The following is an 18,872-nucleotide window of genomic DNA, read 5'->3' on the forward strand; positions in this document are numbered from 1 at the left end:
GTATTGAGAATACCTTGTTATTGTTAATTTTTTTTTCTTTAGATTGAAGGTGAAAATTGACACTTACCAAATGTCCTTTTGGTGTTTATAAACACCAAAATTTTTTTGTGATCAGTTATTATTAGATTTACTAATATGTTATTGCCTTTGCCTTCATATAAAGTATAGTCAGAACACATAACTGTTTCAGTAGCAAGAGGGGAATGTCCTGGATACCACAGAGTAAAAGGAAGAGAAAGGGAGATTTAAATTAAAACAATGTACTCAATTAAATAACTGCCCAAAGCCAGTGTTACTAAACCTCACCTGGGATCAGAATAAATTTTAACATGGTTAGCTGTGCTTTGCATAAGTACACAATATAGGAAGGTTTCCTTGGGGAAGAAGAAGGGTTGTTTTTTGTTGGTTTAATTCAGGTCCCCCAAATTTAAGGACAGTTGATGGCCCAAGGTACAGAGAGTTCTTGTTTTGGCAAGCTCCTGTAGCTTGTTTTCTTCACATGCCAACCCCTGCAAAAGATTAAATTCAATTGATTGTCATTACTACTGAAGGTTTGCTTTGGTCTTCATTTCCACATTCCACTGTACAGGATATAGTGGTAGGGATGAATCTGTAGATAATTTTCCTTTTTCCCATAGGGAAGACTTGTCAAGTTAGAAAGGTGAACAATATGACCCTTTCCAAAAAATAAAAAATAAAATAAACATGACCCTTTCCATGGTCCTACCCAGCAGATAAGTTTTTCTTAGTCAAGATAAGTTGAGAATTAAGCTTTCTAGGGAAGAAAGAAAAAGAATGGTTTCTTTCTGTCTCTTCTTGTCATTCACATGTAGTGAATATCAGTTTTGCAAGAATCACAGGAAAACAAAATGTGGAACCATATGAATTGACACTAAACCTAAAATGTAGTTTCCTCTTATTTCTGATTAAGCCAGAGTACAAATATTCAGAGTATCATAGCTACCGAATCCTCACTGAACCCTGACATGGGTTCATATGTAAGTGAGGTTCCTGTAATGTGTCTTATTCCTGTTTTGCTTAAATGAACAATAAATTATAAAAGGGTATATGTCATTTGTTCTCACCACCCTTCATTATGATGCATTCCAGAGTTTGTCAGATGGAGTATAGATGTGCTACTTTTCTATATTAATCAGTTACTTTGAAATGATGAATACAAATGAGAGAATGGGGAATAAGGAAGCCATGCATTAGGGATGCTTTGGGACTGGCTGTTGTAAGTTTGGGGCTTTGAAATACCTTAATTTCAGTTGAGACACTATTTGTGTCCCAGTTGAGAACTGTGAAGGGAATAGCAGCTAGATGGGCTATTGTGCCCAGGGACAGTGAGTAGGCCTACGTAAGAATTTGGGGAGCAAATTATTGGGTCTATAGATCCCTCAAGGTAAGTGGTTATGACTTGATATTGTGGCTTAGGGAAGCCACAGTTGAAAGATTAGGGATGTTTGTCTTCAGACTTAGGTGTGAGGAGGTGTTGGTGTCTTTTGGGTGCCTTCAGTTTCAGTTGTCCTGCGTGGTAGATATCACTGGCAAGGAAAACTGAAACTGGCAAGTCTCAGAGAGTTTAAATAATTCACCAGTAAGTACCCTACACAAATAAGTGATAGACCAGATTCTGACCAAAGTTGCTGTCACTTTTACACCCAGGCTCATTCTTCCACTCTGCCACAGCTCAGTCTAGAGGAGGTAAAATTCTTTTAAGAGACTTTAGCCTGAATCAAAACTCTAACATGAATCAAACTTACTGACTTAACGAAGACTATGTCACAACTAATATGTAGTTTGACTTTGAAGAACTCAGGTCTGAAAGGCTTATTATCTTCAGGATAAATCAGATATACTATACATCCAAGAAATTAATGGTATTTTAAGCAAAAGCTTTCCTAAACCTCAGTTTGGTGGCTATAGAGGAAAAACTAAGGAAAGGAACATGACTATAGGAATTTGTTAGTTTTTATCACATTGAAAGAAAATGCATGTCTTTTTAAAAACATGGCTGTATCTTTATTGAAAATCAAGTATAAGCTTTGATAAACTGCAAGCATAGTCAGAGTGCCTTATTTATTCAGCGGAATGGGAGTGGTCATCTCCTACCCTGACATCATGTAGTCTGGTATGATTTAGAAAAAGTATAGTCCAGAGACTTGTTGAAAATAGTCTTGGGTAGGGCTTGTTAAATCACAAATAGGCTTTAGCACATCTGTGAACTCTCTGAAATTTTATCAAATTGTGTGTGTGTGTGTGTGTGTGTGTGTACATTTTTCTGGAGAGAGGACTCATGACCTAATAATAATTATAAATTACACCAGCATGTGCTGGTACTTAGAGGTGATTTTAGCAGTGATTTTCAAACCATGGACAGGAGCCATGAGAGGTGGCCTACTTTTCTTTCTTTTTTTTTTTTTTTTTTTTTTTTTTGTAAAATGGATCCCCAGAAAGGCATTTCCCCTTTTATAATAGATAAATGATTTGCAGTTTCATACTTTTTTTTGTTTTAGCATGAAACTCAGGGCTGCTTATTAGTAAACTAAGTAGATGCATTAGTAAGATTTACTAAAATTGGGTGTATATATTAAAATTAGTGAGCTATGAAATTTTTCTGACCGTTGTTCTCAGAGTCTTTTTTCTTATTTCTTTTAAGAAATTTTATTCCCCTTCTGTATTTGGAAATATAAAGTTACCGCACATGTGCACATACATACTAGAAAACTAGTAAGCGATTTCTGGTGTCTTGTTCCACCTTCGTAGAATATTTTCAAAAAAGTTAGAGAGCTCTGATACTTTTTTTTCCAGAGGGTGGGGCATAATGAGTGTGGGGGATGGATAGTTAAGTGAGCAATTGTGTGTTTAAATTCTACTTAAGTATATAGTATCTTTTAAAAGATCAACCTTTATTACTGAAGTGCAAAATGAAAAAGAAGAGATGGAGACGGTTTTACTTGCTGCTTTTGAAAGCTGGCCACAGCCTACATGTTTAGGATGGTGGTTGTTGATCTTTCAACTTTAATATTAAGAATTATTGAATTTTTTAATTACTAGTAATCAAAACATTTATTTTCACTCATGTTCAGTACATCCTGGAGTTCTTGAGAAAGTTTCAGTTAAAATCATATTTGCCAAACTATAATCAGCCCAGATGATTGATGCATTTTTCCTTACCATGCTAGCAACTCATTGTGCCACATTATGTAAGAGGTGGCCATATTTTAGTAGTAAAGTAATACTTGAAATGTTCATGTATATTTGAAGCCTGTATCAAATAAACTCTGTAAAGGCACGCTACATGTCTGTAATTTAAATTTGTCCTTTGCAGTAGCAAATGTTGATCTCAGTTGTTGAAGATGGGCGAGCACAAATAATTAAAATGAACTCTTCTAAATGAATATGGAGTATTTAATATAGGAGCAGTGTGCGTATGTATTTGTATATACAGTAACATGACAGTGAAATTTGGAATGTCCATGGCTTGATATAAATTATACCTTATTTTTGAAATGCGACTTTAATTAGCACAATCATGAAGACTTTGTCTTTTCAATGTGATGAAAAGGAGAACTAGACCTTTTCAGTATTTTTTCTGTCCCACTCCCAGTCTGGAAAATGGTCTTTTCTTTGATTCTTCTCCTATGTAACAACTTGTCTTATGTTACAAATTTTAGAAAGCCGCCAAGAGACTGTTTTCAGGAATTTGGTGGCATCGCTACAAAATTCCTAGAAAGGAAGTCACATTTGAGCACTGACTTTGGGGTGACTTAGAAACTAGCATGTCTGGATGCAAACAGAGGTATAGCTGCATTAAACTGCCTGCTTGCAGATAGCTGTAGAGCATGGTTTCTTTGTAAAACCTTTTGAATTTGATATTAATAATTCCTTCTACTCTACAATCCGATTAACAGTACTCCACTTCACTTCCAGTAGTGTAGTAATCATCAAATACCAGATGTTGCAGTTTAGACTAAATAAATCAGTATCTCGAGAGACAGATTCTGGATATGCACTGTATATTTTTATATTTCAAAAAAAAAATGAACATATTTACATATTATGTCCCATAGCACTGGATTCCAATTTTAGGGTTAGTTTAAAAATATTTACTCTTGAGAAATCTATAATCTCACCATAGATTTCAGAACTATTTAGGACTAGAACTTAAAAAAAAAACTCAGCAGGATTCTGTATATGAAGATATTACATGTTTACAAATTTTTGTTTACAGACATTTATACACACAGCATTGCCTGCTGGAAATATCTTGTGTTATGAGACCCACCTACTTTTTAGAATTGTTTAGTCCCACTTGAGTCCAGTACTTTTCAGTCAGTTGTGTGGTATTTAAAGACTTTAGGTGTTCTGATTTCTCTTCCTCTCAGCATTATTACTGGGCAACGATGATTCAAAGGCTAACATGCCATTCCTTCAGTTCTTGGACCAAATGAACTCTGAGTGTGCCTGCTGCAGCCAGGACCCTGAGTGCTTGTTGCCACAGCAGAACTTGTGAAAATTCTATTGGGACAGTCAGGCCTTTCCGCAGGGCCCTACCAGTTGGCTGAGATGATGTTTAATCTATTTAATTCTGATTCAGGCTCAGAGGGCTCAGTCGGAGCAAGGAGAGACAGACCTCAAAGAACCTGTGGAGAGCCAGCAGCAGGAGACTGAATCCTGGAACCTGGAATTAAGGGCTAAATTGGAGAAGCTGGTGAAATCCATCAACTTGGAATTAAGGGCTAAAATGGAGAAGCTGGTGAAATCCATCAGCCAACTGAAAGACCACAAGGATGTCTTCTACTCCCAGTAGAATCAGTGAGAATGTCATCTTAAGACCCCCATCAGACTAGACATTAGCAGCTTCTGGAGGAAACCACGTGAATTGGACGAAAAGGAAAAAGGAGGTGCTGGATACCTTTAAAGCTACTGCTAATACTGCTAAGCCACTTACCTATCCTAATCAAGCTTAAGTCCAGCAGTGAAATGCCTGCATTGGAGCCCACTTGGACCACAGTTGTAACAGTTGCAGAAGTGTTCATGGCTGGAGGAAAGTTGTTTTTCATCTGTATCAGCTGCTAGCGGAGCTGAAGGGTCTGAGTTACCTGGTTAGCTATCAGGATGACTAACCAAAGAGGTGAACCTGTGGAAGGTCCTATTCACAGAGTTACTTTAAGTGTCTGCTCACAAAGCTGTTGTGGTAGAAACCCAACCTTGCATCCCCCAAACTTTCTACTGGCCCTTCATCTGCAAGAGCGGGAGGAAGTCTACTGTCCTACAAGGCTGCTGGCGAATTTCCAGGAAGGCAGTGGGTCCCTGACTACACAAGTCCCCATGGACAGGAATCCTCCAATCCTCCCTTCTCAGTTACAGGGTCTCTAGAAGTTCAACATTCTGACTTCAAACGAGAAAACTTTGACCCATGAGAAGGGGCAAGAGCCAGGGTTTAATGCTTAATTTTGGCTACTTGACTCTGGTTGGTTCCTGAAAGGGCAGCATTAGGGGCTTCAGAGGAATTGCACATTATCAGGGTCATGGTTGGATACATCTACTAGGGCCTGAAGCAGGAGCTGAAAACAGATAGCCTTTGTGTGATTATTTTTAACATGAAGCTACTCAGTTGCTTTGGCGTTGGTTCTCTGGTTCAGTCTGCTCAGCATCAGCCCTCAGAATCAGTAGTTCTTTTCTAGCCCCCCACCCAAAGCCCTCCTGGAGCTTGCTGGGCCCTGTTCTTAGTTGGCAGTTCTTGTCCTGTGTTGGCTGAGACCTTGACCTAGAGCAGCTGAGCATGCTGAGGTACAAGCTCTTTGGGCAGAACTCTAGGATTAAGGGTACATTTTTGTCCTGGGCTGACTTCACTAAACAGGTGAACACCCCCCCCCCCCCCGCCCTCCCTGCTGCTTTATGCAAGCTACCATTCTGGACATGGTTGCACAAAAATCTGGGCCTGGTACATGATCACCTGAGGAATCTGTGGAATGATGGCCATATCATGGGCTTTGTGAGCTGGAGTCAGAAGTACCAGCTGCTGAAGAAGATGCATTTCTGGAGCCTTTCTACTACATTTCAGTGAATCATTGGAAGGGGACATGACCTGCTCCAGGGTGGACCATCAGGACAGTGATTAGGTGATCTACTCTGTGCCTCCCAAGAGCAGGGAAGTACTGCAGTCACTCCTGCTGACTGAACTCTTCCAGCACTATCAAATGCTTACTGAGGGAGAACATACCTGAGAAGATGCTGTACTTCCTCTACCCCTAAATTTCCTGGAGTGAGGCTTTTGGGTATTACCACCAGAAGAAAGTTAATCTTGAGGAACAGAGGAAATACCTGAAACATAGGCTCCTCGGGCTGTCTGTAGACAGGTGGATGAACTGCAACAGCTGCTGGAGCTTTAGCAGGAGCCAGAATTGGATTCGTTAGAGCTGGAGCCCAGGATGGCTTAAGGGCCAGAGCTAGGCCTGGAGTTAGAGCTACTGCTGGAGGCAGTACTGGATCTGGGACAGCACTGGAGCTGGAGCCCATACTAGGCATGGTGGCACAAAGAGTGCCAGAGCCAATCCTGGGACCAGAACGGAAGCTGGAGCCTGTTCTGGAACCATTCCCAAGGAACCCCACAAGACAACTACTGTTGCTCTGTGATAGGCTTCTAGTGTAACTTGAGATACAAATGAAAGTGGGGCCCCTGTGCATGTTGGTGTTTCTTGGTTATGTTAGAGGACCAGACTTGTTCAGAAGGAGGCATTTCTAAACAGAAGTCGCTAATAAACTTTGTGTTGACCTAGAAAAGAAAAGAAAAAGAAAACTTGTAGATTTTTTGTTTGCTTATTTTTAAATAAAAAAGCCGTGTGCAGTTTATCTTAGTGTACCCAATCTTCTTTCATCTGATATCATGAGGACTTGGCAGTTTTTTGCCAGAGACTAGTCCATTTCATAGAGTAGGTGTCTTTGTTCCTTATTAAATGTGGTATTTATTAAAGTTTATTTTCCTTTCTTAACCTTTATGGTGTAACAGTGGGTTGGTGGATGTTGAATGTAAAACAACAGATATTTAATACAACTATAGTTTAAGCAGATACAGAGCTTGATGAAGAAGGAAGTCCACATCCAGTACTAGGGAAGTTGTTAGTCTGACCTGTTAGTAGTAACCTTGGGAAAGTGTTACCTGTCCAGCCATTAGAGGTCCAAGGAGTTCACATTTATTGGAATTAGAATTTGTAAATATGTATTTTTCCTGTTGAGATTATACATGCATTTGCAGGCATTCTCCCATCTGTATTTTCTTTTGCACTGATAAAGTTGCATTTACAATGGTAGGTTTAACTATAATTGACTTTTTACAACCCACGTAGGAAATAAAAACAATTTCTAGTTGTATCTTTATTCTTAAAGCTTTTCATTTATTATTCCTTGAGTAGTTAATTTCAAAATTGAGTGGAGCATAAGCTTACTGATACCTTGCCCAATCTAGGTTTTTTAGCAGCTGTCTTTGGTTTGATGATCCTGATCTAGAAATTTTTAAGCATCTTTGGTAAAGTTTTACCAAAATTTACTGTGTAAACCATCAAATGTTATGAATCAGTAGTTATGAAACATCAGCATAGTGGACTAGATGATATAAATTGTTCTAATTAGTTGTAATCCAGAAACATTATCAAGGTTTATTCTGAGTGCAATATTTTCAGATATTGCCATCGACACTAGAAAGACTAACCTCATCTGTATTGAAAATTATTACTTAATGCTCTTTAATGGTGGTGGCTGAGAACCTGAACTGAGCTAGAGACACTGCAGTTCTTCTTTTGTAATGTCTTGCTTTCATCCTTTTGTTTCCATTCTTTCTGTTTCCTCTCACCTTTAAGCCTTAAGTTTGGGGAAGATGGTGGAGTAGTTAGCACCAGGAATCTGTCTCCCCACCTGGACAGCAGTTGCACCGGCAGAATCTGAGTGATACAGCTGTTTTGGAATTCTGAAATCTGTTGAAGGATTGCAAATTTCATGGAAAGACTTGGGTTAATTTTGGTCAATTTCAGCTCTTAGGCCAAAGCGGCTATCTATCCTCTACCCCCAGCCATGGGTCAGGCAGCTGTGCACATGCTCCTGGAGTGGCTTGCATGTAGCTAGCAGGAGCCAGGGTGGGCAAAAACAGCCCTGTCTTTCATGTATTGAGGATCTTTGCTGTAATTGCTGATTACTGCTTCTGATCACAAGAGATGCAGACAAAGCGCAGGCAACCATTGTTGTGGGCCCTTCCCCTTCTGGCTGAAATGATACCCTGGGGATTTAAAGGACTAGTGTCCTTACCCTCTTTTCCCCTTTCTGTTTTTCCTTTTTCTCTTTTTGGTTGCTAGATTTTAAAGACTAGGAGGTTCAAAAACAACTGCACGTATGGGGAAATATGTAGGGTTTGTGCATGGCCAGAGAAAGGATCAGGAAAGACCTTGAGAAGACTTCAAATTTATATCTAGGACTGACCTTTTGTATGGAGACAGACTGCAAAAAAGTAAACAAATAACAAAAAAAGCTAATAGGAAGAAAGAATCTGATTTCTAGAGGTACTGTGTTACTAGACTCAAAGGGCCAGTGTTGAATAATAAATCACTGTTATGCATATAAAAGAAACATAAAAGTATGGCTCATTCAGAAGAAAAGAATGATCAACAGAAACTGTCCCTGAAAAAAACCCAGTAGCAGATATAGTAGACAAAGGCTTTTAAAACAACTCTTTTAAAGATTACTAAGGAACTAAAAGATGTGGAGAAAGTAAGAAAAAAAAAAGTATGAACAAAAGTGAAATGTCAATAAAAAAAAGTAGGAAAGCAAAAAAATTCTGGATCTGAAAAGTACAGTAATTTAAATGAAAAATTCACTAGAGGATTCAAAGGCAGATTTGATTAGGTAGCAAAATCTGTGAACTTCAAGAAAAGACAATGGATATATTACAATGTGTTTGAGGAACACAAAGAGAAAAGACTGAAGAAAAGCAAACAGAGCCAAAGGAACTTGTGGGACACCATCAAGCAGACCAGTACATACATTGTCAGAGTCCCAGAAGGAGAAGAGAGAGAAAGATGCAGAGAGAATATTTGGGGGGAAGAAAAAATGGCTGAAAACTTTACAAATTCAATGAAAGAAATGAATATAAATATGGGACAGTCTTAAGGAACTCTAATTAAAATGAACTCAGACAAACATTGATACAAACTGTTACCAAACCAAAATCCAGTCAAAATTTCATAATCTAAAATAAAATCAAATAAAGTCAAACCAAAATTTTATTAAAAAGCCAACGACAAGGAGAATCTCGAAAGCAATAGGAGATGTGAATCATCATGTAGACAGAATCTTCAACAAGATTATTGTATATTTCTCATGAGAAGCTTTGGAGGCCAGAAGGCAATGGCCAATATATTCAGAGTACTAAGAGACAAAAACTATCAACAAAGAATTTTCTATCCAGCACAACTTTCCTTAGAGTGAGGGAGAAATTCAGACATTCCCAGATTAACAAAAACTGAGGGAGTTGGTGATCTCTAGACCTGCCCTGTAAGAAATGCTCAAGGGAGTCCTGCAAGGTGAACTGAAAGGAAACTAGTAAAGATAAATAAATGGGCAAACATAAAAACTAGTGTGATTGTAACAATGATTTGTAACTATACTTTTTGTTACCTACATGATTTGAGAGACCAATATATTTAAGGTTCAGTATATTAGTGTAAAAGCTGAAAGGGGTTGGGATTGAGCTGTAGAGGAGTAGTTTTTGTATATTACTGAAATCAAGTTGGTATAAATTTTGAGTGTTGTTAACTTTAGGATGTTAAATATAACTCCCATGATAACAAAGAAAGTAGCTCTAAGATATACACAAAAGGAGATGAAAAAGGAATTTGAACATTTCACTAGAAAAATGTCAGCTGAAGATAAATAAAACCAGTAATGTAGGATGGGGGGAAAACTATAAGGCATGTAGAGAACAAAAGGCATAAAGGGCATAATCACTGCTTTCTTATCAGTAATTACTTTAAATATAAATGGATTCAATTCTAATCAAAAGACAGATTGGTAAAATGGATAAAAATACATGATCCAACTATATGCAGTCTACTGGAGACTCACATTAGACCCAGAGACACAAACAGGTTGAAAGTGAAAAGATGAGAAAAGATAATCCATGAAAATAGTATACAAAAGAGATCAGGGGTTCTACTATCAAACAAAATGAACTTTAAATCAAGAGAGACGAAGGCCTTTGTATATTAATACAGCAAGAAGATAAAACAATTTTAAACCTTTATGCACCTAATGACATCATCAAAATATATGAAGCAAAAACTCACAATATTGAAGGGAAAAATAGTTATACAATAATAGTTGAAGACTTCAATACCCTATTCACAATAAAGGCTATAATAACCAGACAGAAGACCAGTAAGGAGATAATTTATTTTAAAATAATATTTTTTATTAACTTATTTGGCTGAGAGAGAATGAACACACAAACTGGGGGAGAGGAAGAAGCAGACTCCCTGCTGAGCAGGGAGCCTGACATGGGGGCTTGATCCTGGAACTCTGGGATCGTGATCTGAGCTAAAGGTGAACACTTAACCAACTGAGCCACCCAGGTTCTCTAGTAAAGAGAGAATTCAAACAATATAATAACCTAGCTGAATCTGACAGACACACATAACACTCTCCCTAACAGCAGAATACACATTATTCTCCATTTACATAGAAATTTTCCAGGATAAGATTATATGTTAGGCCGCAAATTAAGTCTCAGTAGATTTAAAAATCTAGATACCATATCTTTTCTGACTGTGGTAGGATAAAGTTAGAAATCATTATCAAAAGGAGATCTGGAAAATTCAAAAAACTGTGGGAATTAACACTTTTAAACAACTAATGGGTTAAAGAAAAAAAAAATCTCAAGGGAAATTGGAAAATACTTAGAAACGAATGAAAATGAGAACAAAACATCAAAACTATGGGAAATAGCTAAGAGGATGCAAAGGGGGAAATTTATAGCTATAAATGCTTATATTAAAAAACAAGAAAGACCCAAAGTCAACAAACTTACTTTACAATTTAAGGAAATAGAAAAAAAAATTAGAACAAACTAGACCCAAAGCTTGCAGAAGGAAAGAAGTAAAGATTAAAGCAGAGGAAGATGAAATAGCGAGTAGAAAAACAGTAGAGGAAAACAATGAAACTAAAAGTTGGTTCTTTGAGAAGATCAACAAAGTTGACAAACCTTTAGTGTGTCATGTAGACTGTGGAAAACCACAGAAAAGGCTCAAATTATTAAAATCAGAAATGAAAGTAGGGACATTACTTTAGATTCTACAGAAATAAAAAGAATTATAAGAGAGTACTGTGAACATTTGTATGTGAACACACTGGATAACCTTGATGAAATAGACAAATCCCTAGAAACAAAACCTACCAAAACTGTATTATGAAGAAATTTTAAAAATATGAATAGATACATAATTAGTAAGGTTATCAAATCACTAATCAAAAATTTTCCAATAAAGAAAGTGTGAATTCTGCCAAACATTTAAAGAGGAACTAATTATAGTCTTTCTCAAAGTTTTCCAAGAAATTGAGGAGGAGGGACCATTTCCTAACTCATTCTGTAAGGTCAGCATAACTCTGGTATCAATGCTGAAGACACTGTGAGAACACGACAGACCAATACCCCTTTTTTACATTGATGCAAACATCCTTAACTAAATGCTATCAAACAGAATCCAGCACTTTTAAATAATTAGAAACCATGATAAAGTAAGGGCTACATTCCTGGAATGCAAGGATGGTTTAACAAAAACTAGAGCACTTTGATGTATCCTATCAAAAGAATGTAGGATTAAAAAAAACATGATACCCCAGTTGATGCAGAAAAAGCATTTGACAAAATTTAACAACATTTCATGACAAAAACAATTACTCTAGGAAGGAAACTACCTCAACATAATAAAAGCTGTTTATGAAGAACTCAGCAGTGAATATCATACTCAGTGGTGAAAGACTGAAAGCTTTTCCATGAGGAACAAGGCAAATGCCTGCTTTTACCACTTATGTTTAACACATTATTGAATGTTCAAGCCATAGCAATTAGCCAAGAAAAAGAAAAGACATCTAAATAGAAAAAGGATAATATTATCTTTTTTTTATAGAAAATATGGTATTAATATCTAGAAGGTCCTAGGGATTCCACTCACACACAAAAAACAAATGGTTAGAACTAATGAATTCAGTACAGAATACAGAGTCAACACAGAAATCATTTGTATTCTAAATGTGAACAATGAGTAGTTGAAGTTACAAAAACAATTTTATTCATAATAGTGTCAAGAAAAATAAAGTATGTAGGAATTTGTAAGCAAGGAAGTTAAAGACTTATACAAAGAAAATACAGACCATTGCTGAAAGATACATAATTAAGTGAAAACTCATCCTACATTCATGGATTGGAAGACAATATTATTAAAATAGTGCTTTTGCCCAAAGCTGTCTACACATTCAGTGCATTCCATATCAAAATCCAAGTAATTTTTTCTTAAAGCTTATTTTAAAGAGAGAGAATAAGCAGAAGGGAAGAGGAGAGAATCTCAAGCAGACTCTGTACTGAGCACAGAGCCTAACACAGGGCTTGGTCTTACCACCTTCAGGTCATGATCTGAGCTGAAACCAAGAGTTGGCTGCTTACCCAACAATGCTACCCAGCTGCCCCAGTGATGGTTTTTGTTTGTTTGTGGGTTTTTTTTGCAGATTGAAAAACCCATCCTAAAATTCATATAATCTCAAAGGGCCCCAAATAGCCAAAATAATCTTGAAATAATAGAACTAGAGGGCCCGCAGTTCCTAATTTCAAAACATAACTGCAAATCTGTGGTAACATAAACAACATGGGATTGGCATGAAGACAGATATATAGCCCAGTAGGACAGAAAAGAGAACCCTGAAATTAACCATCACATGTAGGGTCAAATGATTTTTAACAAGGGTACCAAGACCCTTTCCTCTCCGAGGGAAAAATAAGGCTTTTCAACAAATGGTGCTGGGAAAACTGGGTATCTACATGCAAAAGAATGAAGTTGGACCCTTACCTAACACTATATTCAAAAATTCAAAATGGATCAATGACCTAAATGTAAGACCTAAAATAATTATTGACTATAAATTAAGTTAGAAGCCTAGGCAAGCTCAAGAAGAAAAGTTTATTCAGGAATAGCAGAGGAACTACAATTTGGAACAGGCAAACTGTCTCATGCCGTAGGGGAATTCACTGAAGGTTTTTGGTAGGTTGTATTTATGAGCAGGGAATGGAGTCAAAAACAGGAAAATCAAAACCAGGAAACTAGCCTTGAAAAATTTCCTGAGCAAACAAAATCCTCTCAGTCACACAAACGAAGCTCAAGTCATCCCATTATGTAAGATCAACCCAATTTGAGCTATGTTCCATTAATACCTCTGGCAAAACGTCCCAAGGTCAATATAAGACAACTCTTATTATCCTCCCACCCAAGAAAAGTTCACTATCCACTTCCCTGTAAATCAGACATTTTGGAGGACTCAGTCTCTTAGTCCTTAGATTTACCATCCTGGGGGCACATATGTGAGATTCTCCAGCTTATATTCTCCAGTTCTGTATTAGATTGAAATTCTTACACACAACAAAACCATTAAAAGAAAACATATGACTAAAGCTTGACAACATTGGATTTGGCAGTGATTTCTTGGCTAGGACACCAAAGGCACAGGTAACAAAAAAAATAGACAAATTGGACTTAATGAAAATTTTAAAATTTTGTGACTCAAAAGAGATTGTCCATAGTAAAAAGGCAACTCACAGAATGGGAGCAAATACTTGCAAATCATATATCTGAGAAAGGGTTAATATATAGAGATATATATATTATCTCTATATAATATATAGAGAACTCCTAAAATTCAAAAACAGTAACAAAAATACCCTAATTCAAAAATAAGCGGGAGCGCCTGGGTGGCTCAGTGAATTAAGCCGCTGCCTTCGGCTCAGGTCATGATCTCAGGGTCCTGGGATCGAGTTCCACATCGGGCTCTCTACTCAGCAGGGAGTCTGCTTCCTCCTCTCTCTCTCTGCCTGCCTCTCTGCCTGCTTGTGATCTCTCTCTGTCAAATAAATAAATAAAATATTAAAAAAAAAAAAAGCAAAGGACTTTAATAAACATTTCTGCAAAGAAGGTAGATAGTGATTGAGCACATGAGAAGATGCTGAATATCACTAATTGTTTGGGAAATGCAAATCAAAACTACAATGAGATAGCTCCTTACACTCATTAGTGTGGCTACTATCAAAAAAGCAGAAAAAGTAATCACTAAATTCTGAAACTAACACTATACTATATGTTAACTAACTAGAACATAAATAAAAACTTGAAACATCAAAAAGAGGAAAACAGCAGTAAAACAAAACAATGAGAGTTGGAAGGGATGTGGAAAAATTGGAAACCTTATGCTCTGTGGGTGGGCATGAAAAATGGTATAGCCACTCTGGAAAACAATATGGTGGTTCCTCAAAAATTAGAATTACCAAATGATCCATCAATTCCATGTCTGGGCATACAGCAAAAAGAATTGAAAGCAGTACCTTGAAGAGATCATTTGTGCACTTATGTCTTAGCTCACAGTAGCTTAAACACGGAAGCAGTCCAAGTGTCCGTTGTCAGATGCATGGGTAAGCAAAATGTATAAATACAGAGTAATATTATTCAGCTTTAGAAAGAAAGGAAAAGAAATAGTCTATGATTCCACTTATGTGAGGTATTTAGAGGAGTCAAAATTATAATGACTGGGAGGGAGGAGAAAATGGGGAGTTTAGTGGTATATATATTTCAGTTTTATAAGATGAAAAGAGATACGGGGATAGATGGTGGTGGTGGTTATACAACAGGTGGAATGTATTTAGTGCTTCTGAGCTGTGCACTTACAAGTGGTTAAGCCAGTAATTTTATGTTAAGTCTGCTTTACCACAATAAAAATTTAAAGAAAATATTAGAAGTTCCTCTTATGTCATCTGTATTGTGTTCCAGTCTATTCTTCATGCCACCCCCAAATTAATTTTTCTAAAACTGCTTTGTTTATATCATTTCTGTGCTCAACAATTTCTGTTGGCCTCTGGTGTCTACCCTTTGTCTATCTTTATCTCCCACTGTTGTCAGAATCATCCCTAATTACTTAACTAATTACTTAACTTTTCCCCCAAACCCATCTGTGGCTTTTTGATGCGTGATATACTTGCTATTCCTACCTTTAATGTTCTTTCCTCCTTTCCCCCTTCCCTCAGCTAATGTGTAAATCTTTTTAAGGGCCTACATAAATTTGAACTCCCCTAGGAAATGTTTCTTAATTGCCCCACTTATGGTGGCTTCTCTTTCTTTTATGGTTTAAACAGATCATTCAGTAATCAGCACCGGTTGATACTTGTTGGTGTACACCTGCCTCACTGACCTAAATGTCTCCAAATGTAGTGGCCTCTAAGCTATATCTTAAAATTATTTCTAATACCCACTTGACCATAAAATGAATTGATTTATTGCTATTTTGTAAAAATACTAACTAAAGGTGCCATTCAGTGAATTCCAGACCTGTCAAGGTGATGTTTATGCAGAAGATAGACTGGGTATACTGATGGGATACTAACCCTTGTTAAATTTTTCTAGAGCAATTAAATGTGGTACCAGTAAGGTGTCTGGGTATCAGGGTAACTTTGTATGTATTTACAACCAATAAAATAATTCAGAGAAATTTGGAATCTTACTTCGTTTTGCTGTAATTCTCTATAATATTAGTATCTGGGTACTGATACTTATCTTTTATTCATGTGCTAGGTTAAATACAGTTAGTTATGGAAATGCCTTGCTAGGTCACGGTTGTAGTGCTTGTAAAGATCTTGTTTTGTTTCTAAGTCAGCAATTCTGTGTTACTCTACTGTTGTACTGTATTTTCCTTATATGGAAATCAAGTTTTATGTCTTTGAGAGTGAATAGTTTACACAAAAGTTTCTATTTTGTATGTGTGCATTCGTACATACACATATGCCTCTCTAGGGTTCTAAGTAGGATATTGAAATAGTAAAGGAAATTTATTGCTCTTAAGAACCTGTAGAGGACATTTGAGTGACTGTTATGCCCTCTGTTAAACACCTGGAAAAAATAGGTGAGTAGTATTTCAAGAATTTTAATGGGGAATTTATTTATTATGTGCACAAAACTGAACAATGAATTAAATTTTTGACCTACTACAATAATACTCATTTTAAGCAGTATCTTTTTTTTCTTTGTAAGTTATTATTTCACCCATTGTTTTTGGAGAATCTTACTAGAATGTACATTGCTCAAGGATAGGGGTTTGATCTTACATTTCTTTGTATCCTCAACATCTCAGCTAATATCTTTACATCGTATCTTTACATCAGTGTTATGATAATAAAATGTCTATTTTTCTGGCTTTGGGGAAGTTTGTTTTTATTTTGTGAGAATGACTTTACTCTGATTTTCTCTGATGTGTTTTCTTTTTACAGCCCCATTGACAAACCTTCAGATTCTCTCAGTATAGGGAATGGTGATAATTCCCAGCAGGTAAGATTTTGATTCTGTATCGCTTCATTTATCTTCCATTCCCTGAAATGGCATTCTATGCAAGTAAATTTTCTGGGTGGTGGAAAATACTTTTTAAATACGGAAACAATTTAAAAATACTGTTAGTGGATATTTTAAAGTCTGTTATAATTAGTCCTCCTTTCTTCCACAGAATATACTGTTAGGGTATAATTTAACCCTTTCTTGATGACCCAGAATTATCCTTATGACCACATGTTTATTGTACTGTGTGGCAATATATTAGTGTCCTAAGAATCTACTGATACTATTGGTCTTTTTGACCCTACTCCAAAATGGTTTCAGACTAGCATGCCTTCTTCATTCTTGATTTCAAGAGTCATTTTTCTGTTACATGCTCCCCGTTTTGCGTCTTGTCAGCTTTAATTTTCTGTTTCTCACAGTGTCCTTGCCCCCAGCAGTTTTCTCTTTCCCCCAAATGACTATGGGCTTTGAAATAATAAACCAAATAGTTCAAAGTTGTATCTGCATTGATAGTGATCCACATTGAGTGAGGTCCTGAACTTTGTATACTGCTTTGTATCATCTTGTCTAGGTGCTAGTTTTTCACTGTGTAAGTTCCTATATACCTTCCTGCATTGGTATAGAAAAATGTAGTTCTAATCTGTTCCATAAGGAATGTCCAGTTCCCCACAGTGTTTGTGAGAAACTTAGGGATCTAAAATACACTGCTTTTCCAAAATTTTTGCTCATAGGTTCTATGAAAGAATTTGCAAATCAATATGTCCTTTGTATATTTTAGGTTAACATTAAAGATTTTTTCATATTAACTTAAGAATCATTGTAAAGGATGTAATTTTCAGGGTATTGTAGATATTGGTATTTTTAAGTAAAAGCACTACATTGCTTTTTAATAAGTATCTAAGAGATTCAAATATCAAATATTTTGTTGCTCTGTCATTTTAAGAATTTATACTTTTTAAAAAAAAATATTTTATGTATTCATTTGACAGAGAGAGATCACAAGTAGGCAGAGCAGCAGACAGAGATAGAGGGGGAAGCAGGCTACCTGCTGAGCAGAAAGCCTGATGCACGGGGCTCAATCCCAGGATCCTGAGATCATGACCTGAGCTGAAGGCAGAGGCTTAACCTACTGAGCCACCCAAGCGCCCCAGAATTTATTCCTTTTTTTAAACAATCAAATTTTACATCATTCCATGTTCTTCTTGAACTCATTCTACTCATTCCACTTCTGCTTTTACAGAATTTTAATACAGTATATAAATATATATATATATATTTAAGATTTATTTATTCAAAAGAAGGAACATGCTCATGAGAGAGCGGGCATGAGCAGGGAGGAGGGGCAGAGGGAGAAGCAGACTCCATGCTGACCCTGGGCTCGATCCCAGGGCCCTGAGTCATGACCTGAGCCGAAGGCAGACACTTAACTGACCGAGCCACCGAAGCGCCTCAGCAATATAGTTTATTCTTGACAGGCGTATACCTCTCTCAAAAATATACATGAATTTTTAAGTGGAAACAGTATTTTTTTTCTGACACAAGGCTTTAAATGCCAATTTTCTTTCTTTTTAAATTTTTTTTAAAAAGATGTATTTACTAGGGTGCCTGGGTGGCTCAGTGGGTTGGGCCTCTGCCTTCGACTCGGGTCATGATCTCAGAGTCCTGGGATCGAGCGGGCATCGGGCTCTCTGTTTGGCGACCTCTCTCTGCCTGCCTTTCTGCCTACTTGTGATCTCTGTCTGTCAAATAAATAAATAAAATCTAAAAAAAACCCAAAACCAACCAAACAATAAAGGTGTATTTACTTATTTGAGAGAGAGAAAAACTTAAGCAGACTTCCCACTGAGTGCAGAGCCCATTAGGGGGCTCAGTCTCCGGACGCTGAGATCATGATCTGAGCGGAAATGGAGTCGGATACTTAACTGACTTCACCACCTAGGGGTCCCCCAACTTACTTTCTTCTGAAATTTTATTCATAGTTCTGATTTGATCAAAGCAACTTAGATAAATAGAAATTTTGATAAAATTAATCATTAAACACAAACACTAAAATTGTATTAGAAATTCATTTTTAATGAGATGGATAGGTCTCTGTTACAATTGCTTTTCATGGGGCACCTGGGTGGCTCTGCCTTCAGCTTAAGTCATGGTGCCAGAGTCCTGGGATCAAGTGGGAAGTCAGCTTCTCCCTCTCTCTCTGCCCCACCCTCCTTGCATGTGCACGTGCATTCTCTCTCTCTCAAT

At 37.0% G+C, this 18,872-nt stretch overlaps 1 protein-coding gene across 6 annotated transcripts in view; it reads left to right on the plus strand.

Annotated features, from left to right (window-relative positions):
- Window positions 1-18,872, plus strand: part of CNOT4 (CCR4-NOT transcription complex subunit 4) — a 139,321-nt gene that overhangs the window by 84,886 nt on the left and 35,563 nt on the right. For all 6 annotated transcript variants that reach the window (XM_082693272.1, XM_082693273.1, XM_082693274.1 and 3 more), the window contains exon 8: window positions 16,568-16,625. In XM_082693272.1, coding sequence (XP_082549398.1) covers window positions 16,568-16,625 — 58 coding nt within the window. The remainder of the gene's footprint in view (window positions 1-16,567; window positions 16,626-18,872) is intronic.

This window comes from Mustela nivalis, assembly GCF_964662115.1.
Source record: "Mustela nivalis genome assembly, chromosome: 12".
Lineage (NCBI taxonomy): Eukaryota > Metazoa > Chordata > Mammalia > Carnivora > Mustelidae > Mustela > Mustela nivalis.